This window comes from Scyliorhinus canicula, chromosome 11 (assembly GCF_902713615.1).
Source record: "Scyliorhinus canicula chromosome 11, sScyCan1.1, whole genome shotgun sequence".
NCBI classification, from domain to species: domain Eukaryota; kingdom Metazoa; phylum Chordata; class Chondrichthyes; order Carcharhiniformes; family Scyliorhinidae; genus Scyliorhinus; species Scyliorhinus canicula.
In genome coordinates, this window is record NC_052156.1 from 121499034 (window position 1) to 121515271 (window position 16238).

The window sequence follows — 16238 nt, forward strand, 5'->3', positions numbered from 1 at the left end:
GGCAGACCTGACTCCTTCCCTTAATTACATCTTTTGTACCAAAGAATAAGGCATTCTTCTGTCTCCTTCCACAAAATGTACCATGACCTGATTAGCCAGGACCAAATACAAGGGCGCGGTGTACCGGTCACGTCACGTTCGCGGTTGAGCGTAACGCAGCCAATAAATTGCGGGAGACACCAAAATTGGGAACCGCGCCGTGCGCCAATTGGTTTACGACCTAACTGGCCCTCTCCAGTTGGCGAGATGAAAATCCTGCCATGGCGTGGCGAGAAGCCAATAATTACCAATTAAAGCAATTCTCCAAACAATTAACAGGAACAACCCCCTATCTAACAGCTTCCCGTGATCTAACTGCCTCCCCAGCAAGTGGTCACGTGGACGCCAATAGGTACACATTTTTAAGAATGTGAAGCTGGTGGAATAGTTGCTGTGGGGATCCAAGGAGGTGGGTAGCCATCTTTGAACCTGGGCAGTGAGCTTGGGGACCGTGGGATTGCTGCTCCAGTGCTCGAGAGAAGGGGGTGGGTTGGGGTGGGGGGGACGCCACCGTGGGGGAGTGGGTATCCCAGCACCTGCAGCTCTGCCATGACACCCATGGATTGTCTGTACCCATAGCTGGGACTCTGGCTACTGCCCATCTGTCCCACTGACCACTCATAACCCCCACTGACCATGCTCTGGGCACATAGCTGAAGGCTACTGCTAATAGGGTATTGGCAATCGTGGTAATGTGAGCACATCACAGCTCCCAAGTGAATTCCCGTCGTTACACGTGCCATGTCAGTGAGAGCTACTGCCCAGCATCCCAACCAGACCATGAGGCCTGGACACCTTGCCTGAACACTGGAGGCGTCAAAACCACAAATGTAAAAGGCAGCATCCAAAAACTGGACCTCAGCATTGGGGACATCCTCACAACCAGAGGGTGGGTGTGAGCACCTGGAAGGAAACCAGTGCCCAGTCCTGGTAATGTTATCAGTGGGTGTCTTGGGTACAGGCTCTGGTACCTGTGGCCACCTGCTGCGGCTAGGGTACATGGCAGGGTATGTTGGACACCATCCTAAAGGATGGCAGGGGATGGGAAGGGGAGCCATGGGGGAACCGGAGGTTACCGGGCTGTAAGCCAACACTGATTGACTGTCCCTCACTCTCTACAATTCTTTAGAAATTACACAATATGGATGATAAGCTGCCATCGTGGTGCAGTGGCAGGCCAGTCAGCCAGACAATGGAGAATGCCGAGGCAGCAGCTGCGGCAGAGGCGGCCCATGTGCAGAGCCCTACCCAACACCCTTAGGACCCGGGCGCCCATCCGGCCAGGGAGGGGCCCAGAGAGGGAGGCTGGTAATGGCGCAATCTGTGCAGGTGTTGCTGGTCTTTCGAACAGATGACAAACAGCATGTGCCACAGGAGGCTTTGCCTCAGCATGGGAATGGTGCAGCACCTGTGCCTGTTCTGGTTTAGCACCGCGGGCTAGACAGCTGGCTTGTAATGCAGAACAAGGCCAGCAGCGCGGGTTCGATTCTCGTACCGGCCTCCCCGAACAGGTGCCACTAGGGGCTTTTCACAGTAACTTCATTGACGACTACTTGTGACAATAAGCGATTATTAATAAATTATTAATATCCTTGTGGATGTGGCACCAGGTGGAGAAGGAGGATACTCGCTCTCGGTGGCCTTCAAGGTCACCGCAGTCCTGAACTTTTACACCTCAGGATCATTCCAAGGCTTGAGCGGGGACTTGGGCTGTTGGTTGAGAAATGCTGCAAAGTGCATCTGTGGAGTCATGGATGCCCTGGACCAAGCCCACAAGGTGCCCGAGCAGCAGGATTCTCTGCCACTGTCAGGATGCCCAAGCAGGGTAGCATGGTGGTTAGCATAAATGATTCACAGCTCCAGGGGGGGGGGGGTTATTGGGTTAGTGGATATCTGGGTTGAGTGGGGTGATCATGGCTCGGCACAACATTGAGGGCCGAAGGGCCGAAGGGCCTGTTCTGTGCTGTACTGTTCGATGTTCTATGTTCTATTCAAGGGGTAAGATGACGTGTATGTCGCCTTGTGCACACCAGGGCGTCAGGGAGTGCCCTACAGCAACAGGAAGGGGTTCCACTCCCCGAATGTTCAACTTGTGTGTGACCACCACATGAAAATGATGCATGGGGCATACTTCTCAGGGAAAGTGCACAATAGCTACATCGTGGGGCAGTCCGAGATCTCCAGGGTGACTGGGTGAGTCTTGGGGAATAAGGGACAATTAGGATCCTGGCTGATGATGCCAGTACGGAGCTGGAAACCGATGCGGAGACCCAATATAACAAGGCCCAGGCCACCACCCGTGCTGTCATTGAGCAGCGCATCGGATTGTTCAAATTGTGGTTCCGGTGCCTTGACTGCTCTGGTGGTGCACTTCAGTACACTTCCGGAGGGTCGCCTACTTTGTGGTCATCTGCTGTGCCCTACACATCCTGACACAGCAGTGGGATGACTGGAGGTGGAGGAACATGCGGACACCTCCGAGGGGGAGGAAAAGGAGGTGCCAGACCAGGAGAGGCTGGAAGACGAGCCCGGGAAGGACTTGCACGACCAGCCGGAGGATGGAGGACAGATAGCATCGGCGAGTGTCCAGCATGCCCGGAGGTCCAGGGCAGCCCTCACCCTTGCCCGCTTCACATAGGAAGTGGCTAGATCCGTCATCCTACCTCAATTCCCCCTTCCCATCCACTGTCGAACCACACGTGCCTCACCGTCCTCCCACCCCACCCCATCCGCACCCACTCCCAACCCCAACCGCCTTGTTCCACCCTTCCAGGGTCTGTGTTGCATCACTCCAGGGTGATGGGCCTTTGTCCGCATTGTCAGCGGGTCCACGTTGAGGGCAGGTTGATGATAACCCGCTGTGAGCTAAGCACCAGTGCTCCTCATTATGCCATAGTCTGATTCCTGTTAAGTGCGCACTCACACCCATAACCTGCCATAACATGGGCCGCCGCCTCTGCCTCGGCATTCTCCATTGTCTGGCTGACTGGCCTGCCACTGCACCACGATGGCAGCTTATCATCCATATTGGGTAAAGGGCAGATCCAAGACCACCTTGGCTGGGGCAGGGGGTTGGAGGTTGGACTGCATTGCGGAATTACGTGCCAGAGGCTTCACATGTCTCGGATGCAACATGTTTTATTGGTGTACAGTTAAGACCCCAACTCCCCCTAGCTTCCTATGGTGTCGCCCCCCCCACCCCGCCCCCCCACCCACTTCCCCAACCCCTTCTCCACCCCAGTGCCCTCTCGTCCTGTTCGATGCCTGTAGGGGCACCTTGGGACGAAGCAGCTGGACTAAGTTCCGGATGTCCTTGCCTCATCTGGCTCTGCCAGCCATGGCGGCTCCCCACCATCGTGTTGACGCCCTCAGCGATGCCCCTCTGTAAGCAAGCCACGTTCTGCAGTGCCTTTGGAGTGCTTCAGCAATGCCCACCTGAGACTGGGAATGCTCTGCAGAGCCCCGGCGAGGTTCACCTGAGACTGGGTCATGTCCCCCAGTGTCTGGGTCATACTGCCGAGGTACTCAGCCATGGCCATCACTGACTGGGCAATGCCTTGGTGACTTCCACTCATTGTGCCAATATTGTACACCAGACTCTCTACCATGGGCGCCACCTGAGCAGTGTTGTCCTTGGTGCCATGCATTGCCGGGGGTATCTGGTGCACCCTCAGCCTTTGGGACTCCTCCAATCTGCTGTGGACCCGTTAGAGTGTTGCAGACATCTCCCTCTGAATCTCAGCCACACCCTATCAACTGCAAGAGCCTCGGGTAGACCTAATCCAGAGGTTCAGCATCTGACTGGGACCCAGCTGGATCCTGGAATCCAGCAGATTTCTGTCTCACCTGGATGTCTCTGCCTCCACCTGATGTGCATCTGCCACTGTGTGGTGCACACCAGAATGTGCCCCAGAAGCCTGTCTACGGCTGTGTCTCAGCATGCTGGCGCAAGGTGGGGATGACAGTTGTGACGCAACTATTATGGTGGCATCCTCAGAGCTCTCCTCCGAGGTGTTCTATAGGGAGGCTTGGGGGGACCACCTTGGATGGGCTGGTGCCATTGGATGGAAATCCTAAGGAAGAATGGACATGTGGCCAGTGGAGGGGGTGGGGGGGGGGGGGGGGGGGGGGGGGGGGGGGGGGTGGAAGGTGGAAGATCAACATGCTGGCATGTACAACTCACAGGTGACCGGTCATCTGAATGGGAGCCAGTGATTCCTCACCTCTGCGGCGTAGGTTGGTGGCCGATCTGTCAACTGCCATCCCAGCAACCTCCAGGTCCCATTCCTCGAAAAGGTTCAAGGATCCTGATGTCAGGCAAGCTGCCGCCCATCTGGGCTCTCTCCCGTCTCTTATGGGCCAGCTTCTCCTGTGGGGACATCATGAGTCGCATGCTTCATGCACTGGGGAAGGTGGGGGGCATGGTTACCAATGCTGGCTATGGGTGGGGTGGGATGTGGCATGGTGCTGGGCGGGGGCAGTGCCAGGCTGTAGCCACCTAAGATGGACAGTGGGCTACAAAATGGAGAACTGCTAAGGCTGCAGGGAAAAACCAGTCTTAGCAAGGACAAGCAGTTTGCAGAAGACTAATTTGCATTCTGCACGTACAGAAACCAGTTTGTGGCCAGGTGCAGAGTGTCAGCCAAAGGTGTAAATGGCAACAAGATCTACATAGTAATGAGGTGATCCAGATCCAGACCCCACACAATAGAAACATTTAAGTATGAATGGATACTTTTGAGTAGACGCCCAGACAGAACGGCACCATAGTATCCAACACAAAGAACCATAGGTACCGCCCCACCCATCGAGAAGCGACCCTCAGATTGGGGGGTTTGGAAGATATCGATTGGGAAAAGGCCCAATCGATACATGGCAGGTAAAAGACCGCCCCGAAGGGGCACGGACTTTGGGGGACCTATAAAAGTAGACCCCGCACATGGTTCGGTCTGTATTTGGCTCCGGCTCTCTGCTGTTTTCATCGCTTTGCTGATACATCGCATCCTGACTCCAGTTCCATCACCAGCCGTTGAGCCATCAGCCATCGAACTGTAAGTGCCACTACGACGATCGCTACGGGATCCAGACTTTGCTAGACCCTGACAACTTTAAGTACCTGAGAGTTGCAGACCAAGAACGGGACGAAGGCCTTGCTCCCTGACCTTGCCTGTTCCTGTCTAGATAAGTATTTTAGTTGTTTAGTATTAGAAGTAAGTTAGTCTCTTTAGCGTATGCATGTGTATTTATTATATTTGTCATAATAAATATCAATCGTTTGGACTTACTAATCGGTGTACAGATTTATTACTTTGAACCTGACCTTGATATACTTGTGAGGTGTGTAAATACGGCACCTGGCGACTCCTGAGCATAATTACATACACAGAGCCATAGCAGTGTTAAGCACACGGCCTTTAAACGGAGGCGTGTTAATACACTCCAGTAAAACGCGCAACAAGGCACATGGTCATCAGCAGTGGGGGTGGGGGGTAGCAGGCTTGACAGGACAGGTGCCAACATACCAATGCGGCCCAGTGGAGGTTGTTCAGCTTTTTGCATAACTGGCAGTCCTCCTGGTCATGCTCCCCATGCTGATGGCAGTTGCCAATTCCTCCCAGGCAGCACTGGCTGACCCACTGAGCCCTTTGGGGGAATAGGGTGTCCCGGCTCAACTCCACCACGTCCAACAGTCTGGGGAGGTCTGCCATGCCGCATTTGGAGCTGGTCTCCTTGGTGGCATGCCAGCATGTTGTGTGGGGCTTGATCTGCTGGATCGGTTTAAGTGCTACTCCCCCTCATTAGTAGGGGCCGGCTGCGGAAAATCAGCTGGCGTGACATCATTTGCAGTGTGAAGCCCGTGGGGCCTCGTTAAGAGGACCTGTTATCGTTAGATACCGGCGATGGCTTCACCAGGTCAGCTGTTGGGAAACTCCCGGCAATTCCCACGTATTACCACACTTAGAACAAATTTGGTTAGATCACGTCCAATATCTCTCATAAATTATCGACACCCCAGGGAGTAAACCAAAACAATGTTCCATTAGCCAGCTATCTGTAAAACACTCAATGCTTCTCAAATCAATTAGTATAACATTCCCCCTGCAGAATTTACTTTTACGACCCCTTAATCACCGTTCTATCAGACATACTGGTAAATGGTTATTTAAATGGTAAAAAATTGCAGCATGCTGTTGTGCAGAGGGACCTGGGTGTCCTTGTGCATGAATTGCAAAAGGTTGGTTTGCAAGTGCAGCAGATAATTAAGAAGGCAATTGGAATTTTGTTCTTCATTGCTAGAGGCATGAAGTTTAAAAACAGTGGTTATGTTGCAGCTGTATAAAGTGCTGGTGAGGCCCCACTTGGAGTACTGTGTATAGTTTTGTTCTCCTTACTTGAGAAAGGATGTACTGGCACTGGAGGGGGTTGCAGAGGAGATTCACTAGGTTGATTCCGGAATAGAGAGGATTGGCTTATGAGGAGAGACTGAGTACACTGGGACTATACTCATTGGGATTTAGAAGAATATGGGGGGCATCTTATAGAAACATACTAAATTATGAAGGGAATAGATAAAATAGACTGGAGGGCAGCACGGTAGCATTGTGGATAGCACAAATGCTTCACAGCTCCAGGGTCCCAGGTTCGATTCCGGCTTGGGTCACTGTCTGTGCGGAGTCTGCACATCCTCCCCGTGTGTGCGTGGGTTTCCTCCGGGTGCTCCGGCTTCCTCCCACAGTCCAAAGATGTGCAGGTTAGGTGGATTAGCCATGATAAATTTCCCTTAGTGTCCAAAATTGCCCTTAGTGTTGGGTGGGGTTACTGGGTTATGGGGATAGGGTGGAGGTGTTGACCTTGGGTAGTGTGCTCTTTCCAAGAGCCGGTGCAGACATGATGGGCCGAATGGCCTCCTTTTGCACTGTAAATTCTATAAATCAAAGTGGCAAGCGTAGCCTGGAGGCAGAGTTCATTGAATGCATGGAGATTATTTCTTGGAACAGTATGTTGGGGAACCAACCAGGGAGCAGGCTACTCTCGATTTGGTATTTTGTAATGAGGAGGGATTAATTAATGTCCTCATAGTTAACGATCCATTAGGGAGTAATGACCATAGTATGGTAGAATTCAAGATTCAGTTTGGGGGCGAGAAAATAGAGTCCCACATTAGTGTTCTGGAATTAAACAAAGGAAATTATATAGCCTTGAGGACACATTTGGCCCGTATACACTGGACAAGAAGGCAAAAAGGTAAGACAGCTGATGAGCAGTGTCAGTTGTTTAAGGAGATGCTCAATTCCTCACCACTAAAATATATCCCTGTGAGGAAGAAAGATAGGAAGAGGATAAAAAACATCCATGGCTAAACAAGGAGGTCAAGGTCATTATAAAGACAAAAACTAAGTTATATCATATTGCAAAGGCCAATGGCAGGCTGGAAGATTGGGAAACTTTCAAACATAATCAAAGGGATACTAAAAGAGTAATAAAAAAAGCTTAGGTAAATTACAAAAAAAAAGCACAGAACATCAAAAAGGATAGCAAAAACTTCTACAGGTATATAAAAGGGAAGAGTGTCACTGAGGTGAATGTTGGCCCCTTGGAAGATGAAACTGGTGAGTTAATAGTGGGGAACACAGAAATGGCAGAGATGCTAAATCAATACTTTGCCTCAGTTTTCATGGTGGAGGACACTAGTACCATTCCTACAGGAACAGGCAATTCAGAGGTAATAGAAAAGGTGGAACTTGGAACAATCAGCATCAATAGGGAAATGGTACTCAACAAATTCTTAGGGTGACACACAAGTCCCCAGGGCCTGACCGCCTACAGCCTCGGGTGTTAAACAAAGTGGCAGCGGAGGTAATGGATCCATTGGTTATGATATTCCAAAATTCCATGGATACGGGAAAGGTTCTAGTGGATTGGAAAAATGCTAACGTAACGACCTTGTTCAAAAAGGAGGGAGGCAGAATGTGTGAAATTACAGACCAGTTAGTTTAGCATCTGTTGTTGGAACATTGTTGGAAACAATTATCACAGATGTAATATCAGGACATTTGGAAAGTCAAAACGCTATCCATCAGAGTCAGCATCGTCTTATGAAGGGCAAATCATGTTTGACTAATTTGCTTTAGTTCTTCGAAGATGTCACAAGCAAAGTAGATAATGGGGATCCCGGAGATGTTATCTGGACTTCCAGAAGGCATTTGATAAGATGCTGCTCAGAAGGTTAATTCGCAAGGTGAGGTCACACTGGATTAGGGGTAACTTATTAGTTTGGATAGAAGACTGGCTGATGAGAAGAGACAGAGAGTCGGGATAAATGGGTCTTTTTCTGGATGGCAAGATGTAACTAGTGGGGTGCCACAGGGTTTGGTCCTTGGGCTCCAGCTACTTACAATCGATATTGATACAGGGATAGGAAGTTCTATAGGCAAATTTGCAGATGACACAAAAATGGGTGGGACAGTAAGTGCCAATGAGAAAAATGGAGGGGGATCTGGGTGTCCTTGTGCACGAGTTACAGAAAACGAGCATGCAGGTCCAGCAGATAATAAGGAAAGCAAATAGAATGTTGGCATTTATAGCAAAAATAATATAAAGGTAAGGAAGTGTTGTTGCAACTATACAAAGCATTGGTAAGACTGCAACTGGAGTATTGTGCATAGTTTTGGTCCTCTTACTTGAAGAAAGATGTAGTGGCATTGTAGGCAGTTCAGAGGAGGTTCACTAGATTGATTCCAGAGATGAGGGATTTGCCGTATGAGGAGAGACTGACAGTTCAGACCTATACTCTTTCGAGTTTAGAAGAATGAGGGGAGTTCCAGAGGACTGGAAAGTGGCTAATGTAACACCACTGTCTAAGGAGGGAGGCAGACGACAGGAGATTATAGGCCGGTTAGCCCGAATTCGGTCATTGGTAAGATTTTAGAACATTTTCTTTCAGAAAATGTGCTTGAACAGAGTCACAAGACTGTCAATTAGCTTTTGACAACAGGAAAAAACATTTCTTAAACATAAAAGTTTAACTGTAATACAATAGAAATCCATAGAAGTTCAATTGGGTTGCATCTGCCATGTCGTTTCAGTGTGGTGTGTGTGGCCACAGTTGGTCTATTGGTTTGCAAGGTGAGTATTTACTGTGAACATTATAGCACAAGATTTATTTTGTAACTGGTGTTATCATTAAAATCTGCCCACATTTGTGAAGATTTAGGTGAGTGTAGGAGCATTGTATTACAGCTAAACTTTTATGTTTAAGAAATGTTTTTTCCTGTTATCAAAAGCTAATTGACAGTCTTGTGACTCTGTTCACGCACATTTTCTGAAAGAAAAGTAGAAGTTACAGTCTTTTAAATCTGGGTTCCATTCTGGTACCAAATAATGTCAGATGTAGATAATATTGTTATTATTATGAGATTTCAGTTTGCTGGTACAGTTTCTGGTTGAGTGGACTTTAAAACTGGGTGACATGCTTATTCCAAAAGAGAGAGGGAGAGCAAGCGCAGCTCTAGGCACGTTTCCTCTGCTGAAGGCTTTCTAATCACTGCCTATGTCACTTGTCATCTCTCTCCAATGGCGGGCAGCCTTGACTTGAAATACTTCATCGATTATGTATTTCCAAGATATTTTGGATGGATCTGCCTGTGGCAGCCATTGTTTCAATATCAGTACTTTTCATTTTAATCTCGTCCGGAGATAGTTACAAATTTCAATTGGTATCTGGATTATAGGGATTGTCTTTCCCTTCTCATTCCCCATAGGATGATTTATTGGTTTCTCACCTCCATCTTCGATTGTGACCGTGCACTTTTAAGCAGTTTGCGCCATTTTTGCAGTTTAAGCAGTTTTGCATTGTTGAAATTTTTTGTGGTGTGACACAGGAGGGATAAGGAACATGGAATTGTTCATGAATGGAGAGATGTGATTTATCATTAATTATTTAACGTAAAGCTCGATCAGAAAATGTACAAAAATGTTATAGGCTCCTTTTCTCTTGCTGTTGCAGCTCCTCCTCAGTTTCTCACCTGTTTGGTGATGATCAGATTATGCAGCACATTACCACAAATTTTGATACTGGCTAAGCGGAGTACCACAGACTCCTCCAAAGCAGTCCAAGCAACAGTTTTCTGTGTCCACATGTGTCAGTCCCAGACCAAAGTCATGAGCCATGTCTTTTGTGTACCCAGTAATCAACCTTTGATTTGCTGTGGAGGTTCAAACACAGGTCAAAGGAAGAAATTGTGACCACTGCCAGAATAAAGGATATTCATCTGCATAGTGCGCTGCATGCGTTCACATTGAGAGAATGGAATTCCTTTATTTCTTCAAATGCCAGTTGACATAAAGCAAACACCTGATCATTATCAATAAAGAGCCTCCGTGACCTCGCTTGTAAAGCAGTGCACTACAAATTGTGAGATGTAGCTGATATTACCAGCAGCAGCCTGGAAAGAGCAAGATCCATACCAGAGCCACAGTCACCTTGATAGACACAGGAAAGGCAATCCTCGCCATGTTTTTGGATTGTAGTTGCGGATGCAGCATTGGGCAGATTTCAGTCATAACTACTGTAGTGAAGTGAAGTCTTCTTAAGGTTTGGACCTTGGTGAATTTAAAGGAAGAGGCTTGCTCCCTTAAGATCCTCGATAATATGTATCCGGCTCAGAGCCCTCTTACCCTCCCCTTCCCTCTTATAGTGCTATGATCTTCATTGTTTAAGCTGAGTATTTAGCAGTGTTTGAGACTTCAAAATAGTTTCAAGAAATTCACACTTCAGTCATTTCAAAGCGCTTAATTAATTTTACACTTCGAAAAGCAAATTATATTTGTAATGTAGTAACAGATAGACACACAATTGTTTAAAGCTGTGCAATAAAAATACTGTAAGAAGTCTTACAACACCAGGTTAAAGTCCAACAGGTTTGTTTCAAATACGAGCTTTCGGAGCGCAGCTCCTTCCTCAGGTGAGGTAACCTCGCCATTCACCTGAGGAAGGAGCTGCGCACCGAAAGCTCGTGTTTGAAACAAACCTGTTGGACTTTAACCTGGTGTTGTAAGACTTCTTACTGTGCTCACCCCAGTCCAACGCCGGCATCTCCACATCATAATAAAAATACTGACCAAGGTGAACAATATTTTTCTATAAGCATTTTAAATTAATTTTAAAATATAAAAACTGCAATAAACTCACTTTTCAGTTATTTCAAATTATGTTTTAAGGTTTGATAGAACACAAGGTTGTATAGTAGTTGAGTTTCTGCTCAGTGGTATTCTAGCAAAATTTGCACAAAATTGACCAATCCAGGCACTAATTGGCACCTTTAAAAATCTTTGATTTATTAATAAGAAATTGACCAATAATGATTTTGTATAGTTTCTTAAGTTGTTTTCATAGGCTGGATATTGATTGGAAATGCTTTTTTTCAGCTGTATTAATGAAACTGCACCAGGTTACCACATTTAATATATCATTGAAATTGTTATTGCAAAAGCTTTTTAAAAATTCTTTGTTCTAAAGCATTGCCCAGATATGGTTTATGGGAGATTTTTGTTTCAGCAAAGAGGTTTGAGCAGAAATTTAAAACAAACTATTCAATAAACTGGAGCAATTTTGAACACAATTTGCACTTAGATCACCGATTGTAAAAATCTCTATCCCCCAATGTTCAGCACACACATTAATGCAAAATTGATGATTAAACAATCATATATTTAAATAGAATATTTGACATCTCAGCTTTTCAAAATATTTGGTTGCATCTTTCTGCACAGGAGCCATAACATTGTAGTAAACAGAAAGGTTGCAGCTCCAAAACAACTGTCAAAACCAACACAATGTCAAAAAAGTAAACCCTGAAAGTATTAAGGAACCCTAAATCCCTACCATCCAAACGATGGGATAGTGAAGAGCATTCCACAACTACCAATTTTCAAATGACATGAGCTGCTATGATGATCTTGCATAGGATACAAATAATGGCCTTGATTTTCTGAGCCTGTGTCTCTGGTGAAGTTGAAGCTAAAGATTTCATACAATAATGCCATCAGTACTGAACAAGCATCCAGCAGCCATGAATTTAATTCAGTCATGGCAAGTTGTGAAACTCAGTTCCATAAAACCGATCATTTGAGATTTTAGGAACAACAAAAAAAAATGCCCAAAAAAGCCGTCGGATTGTTGAAAGATCTAACTAATTTATAGTTGGTTGGGTTCCTCAAGTGTGAGGTAGTTAATAAATGAGGTAAATTGACCATTCTTTTAAAAGGATATATTTTTCCACATCTAACCCTCAAGCCCCCAAGAGGGACAAAATATTGGGCTGGATTCTCCGTTGTCAGGATTCTCTGTTGCGTCGGCAGCCTACCCACACCCGGGGATTTCCCAATGGCGTGCGGCTGCTCACAATGGGAAATCCCATTGGTCAGGTGGTGAGACGGAGAATCCCGCTGTCGGCAAGGGCCCGCCGCACCATAAAACTGGTGCGCCGGGACAGAGAATCCCGCCAATTAAGTTTGTTCAGTTTCACGTGGAAATTAACTGACCAGGTTAAAAATCCTGGGCTCCACTGGTAGAGGATGTTGTGTAAATGAAAGATGCATTAACATAATGGCCTCCTTCTGCACTGTAAATTCTATGATAAGCTGGGCAAGTATTCATCTGTACCACCTAGCTGGGCTGTAGAAGGAAACTGATTCAGGGGTTCACATGCCTAACCCCAACCCTAATTATTTTTAATGATGCAAAAATCAGGTGGGGCTCCACTGCATTCCCCCTCACTTCTTTCTGCTCTACCCAGATGAAAATCATCCGATGGGTCTGGGAAGTTATAAAATTAGACTGTAATCTGGTTAAGCACATAGAATGTGGAGAAACTATCAAGCTAGACTACATGTAAAAGTGAAGCCAGCACTACAGTTAAATAGTTTAAGATAATTCCACCCCCCCACCCTTCACCACAATGAAAATATGGGGTCTCAAATAAACAAAACGCAGGAACTAGGAGACAGGCTGATCAGCATCTGAAAAGGGAAAATACCAGGTTCATATTTCAAGATGAGGCCATTCGTCAAAAATATTCTTAAAAAGTTATGAAAATCAATCTTTTCTGACTTTCTCTGTGTATCAGTTAAGTAATCTAGCTTCTCTTATAGTCAACAAATACTGCTCGGGGCAGCACGGTGGCAGAGTGGTTAGCACTGCTGCTTCACGACGCTGAGGACCTGGGTTGGATCCTGACCCTGGGTCATTCTCCGTGTGGAGTTTGCACATTCTCTCCGTGTCTATGCGTGTCTCAACCCCCACAACCCAAAGATGTGCAGAGTAGGTGGATTGGCCACTCTAAATTGCCACCTTTATAGGAAAAAAGAAGAATTGGGTACTCTAAATTTGAAAATAAATAATTAAAATATACTGCTCAGGTTCCATACCTGCCCCAGGCAGCCATTGTCTCAGATCTGTTGCTGACAGGAACACAGGACGACTCAGTAACATTGGGACTTTCCATTTTAAAACAAAAGCCGCAGTTCGGGTCCAACATACAGTTGTTGCAAGATCTGGAATTAAGAAATGAAAAACATTAAAATTGTGATTTGCATCAAAATAAACATTCACAACAACAACTTTTATGGGAATTGTGGCATAGTGATAATGTAACTGGATCAGCAATCTAGACGCCCAGACTAATATGCTGGAGGCATGTGTTCAAAACCCGCCATGACAATTGGAGAAAATGACAATAAATGAATTTATAAATCTGGAGCAAAATGAGAGTTTCATTGTTCATGACTACTGGATTATCATAAAATAACAGCAGTTTCACTCATGTCCTTTAGGAAAAGAAATCAAATCTTCTGTCTAACCTGGTCTAGCCTCCATGTGACTCCAGACGCAGAGCATTGTGGTTGACTCTTAACTGCCCTTTGGAATGGCCAAGAAAGCAAATCAGGTTCAGCAAACGGGTAAAAAAAAAGTAAAAAAGGAATAAAATCAACAGACCATTCAGCATTGACCGAGGCACCGTAGCTCAAAACGGAAAACCCAGCCCAGTCAACCCTGCTAAGTACTCCTAACAGCTGCACAAAATTGGGAGCGCTCTCCAACAGATGGGTCATACATTAACAGCCTGATAGGGATTAGGAAAACAAATGTAGTTTGATGGGATTTTGTGTTTGTATTGATAAACATTAGAAATAAGGTATAGTTTTAAATGGGTATAATTTAATCTTTCTGTGGAAGGAAGAGTATAACCTCTAGTTAGATTCATGCTGGACAAAAGTGTTTGCATGGGGGTTGGTTAAGTTCCAACTATATTTCTATTGTGCTTAGACAGGGCTGTTGTCTTGAAGTCTAAATAAGACAGCAGAAGAATGTGGGCATTGCTTGGAAACTGGAGGCCCTGTTCAGTGAAAAAAGCTCATAAATCCCTAAAATGCAGAAGACCATTCGGCCCATCGAGTCCGCACCGACCCTTCAAATGACCACCCTACTTGGGCACAATCCCTGCATTATTGGGCAGCACGGTAGCACAAGTGGCTAGCACTGCGGCATCACAATGCCAGGGTCCCAGGTTCGATTCCGCACTGGGTCACTGTGCGGAGTCTGCACGGGTTTCCTTCGGGTGCTCCGGTTACCTCCCACAGTCCAAAGGCATGCAGGTTAGGTCAACTGGCCATGCAAAATTGCCCTTAGTGTGCAAAAAGTTTAGGAGGAGTTATTGGGTTATGGGGATGGGGTGGAAGTGAGGGTTTAAGTGGGTCGGTGCAGACTCGATGAGCCGAATGGTCTCCTTCTGCACTGTATGTTCTATGTATTCCTGCAACCCCACCTAAGAAACAATTTAGCATGGCCAATCCACCTAACCTGCACATCTTTGGACTGTGGGAGAAAACTTTAGCACCTAGAGGAAACCCATTCAAACGCAGGGAGAATGTGCCAACTACACACAGAATCGAACCCGGGCTGCTGGCGCTGTGAGGCAGCAGTGCTAACCACTATGCCACCGTGCGACCCCTTGGTCTTGTTTAGCTTAATTTGTTGGCAGTTGAAGGAGAACAGCACGGAAAAAACATCTCTCAACTCTTCCAGAAGGAAGACGGAATAGGATGGGAGCTGCAAAGAGGCAGGCTTCCCAAAGAACCAGTTACAGTCCAGATAACCAGGGACGTGAGACAGAAAGAATGTCTTAAGACGACTGAAATTAAGTGAAACGAGACCATCCTCAGGTTGGTGTCAGAGTATTTTTCCAAAGAATTCAAGGAAGAGTAAAACTGAGTTAAATAAACATTTACAAGATTTAAAGTGGGAAAGCAGACTTCAGAGATCAATCAAAAGTTTGAAGCCATTTTAATAGAACACAAGTTAAAGCAATTGTGAACAGTTTGTACAGCAGGCAAGACAAAAAAATCCTAAATGGTGTGGTGCAAAACCTGGATACTAGATTCACTGTTAAAAGTGGAGCAAAAAAGTTGTTTTAAGGTGTCCGGATTTGGAATGCACCAATGGAAATCATTATTGTGAAAGAAGATTTTAAAGTGTGTTTTGGGAATGGAGTTTGGAAACTTTCATTTGACAATCATTTGATGGCGTTCTGAAGAGAAATCTTGTAACTTGGGTTCAGAGTGGAGTGTGCATTTAACTACAGCCTGTGTGCTTAAAAGGACTTTGTGTCACTGAGACCATTGTAGCTTAAGATGTACTAATTTGTGTATTTGTTAATTAAGGGGGGAGTAAGGGAGGATTTTTTAGTTTTAATAAATGTCTTTCTTCTTATTGTTAAAGCTAATTAGCTTGCCTGTGACTCTGTTCCTCAATGTTTTATTTAAAAAAAGTAAAATTTACCGTCTTTTGAGACAGTGTTCCATTCTGGGATCTTCCCGTCCAGTTATAACATCAACTGGGACCGTAACACAGGGTCATACTCTCAGATTTGTACATTAGAGCCAATGTCTCAGACTCCTCCTCACCATTCCTTTGTAAGTTCTGTCATACCAACAGGACAGGCCCACAAGAGGTGACAACACGGTGTACACAGTCAGGCGATTATGGCCTTGTGAGTCCTCAGCTCTGGATCCCATGAAATGCCATGGGATCAGGTCAAAAATGACAAGGAAACTACATGCTGAATACCACCTTCCATCCTCCCTCAACTAATGAATCAGTGCATTTCCTTGTTGAGCACCACATGGAAAAAGTACTGAGG

At 46.1% G+C, this 16238-nt stretch overlaps 1 protein-coding gene across 5 annotated transcripts in view; it reads right to left on the bottom strand.

The window, feature by feature from the left end:
- The window catches only part of LOC119973339 (proton myo-inositol cotransporter-like), a 266486-nt gene that overhangs the window by 47181 nt on the left and 203067 nt on the right, over positions 1 to 16238 (bottom strand). For all 5 annotated transcript variants that reach the window (XR_005462283.1, XR_005462282.1, XM_038811222.1 and 2 more), the window contains exon 7: positions 13468 to 13593. Coding sequence is in view for 3 of the 5 variants with exons in the window: in XM_038811222.1 (XP_038667150.1) it covers positions 13468 to 13593 (126 nt within the window). In the remaining 2 variants the exon portion in view is untranslated. The remainder of the gene's footprint in view (positions 1 to 13467; positions 13594 to 16238) is intronic.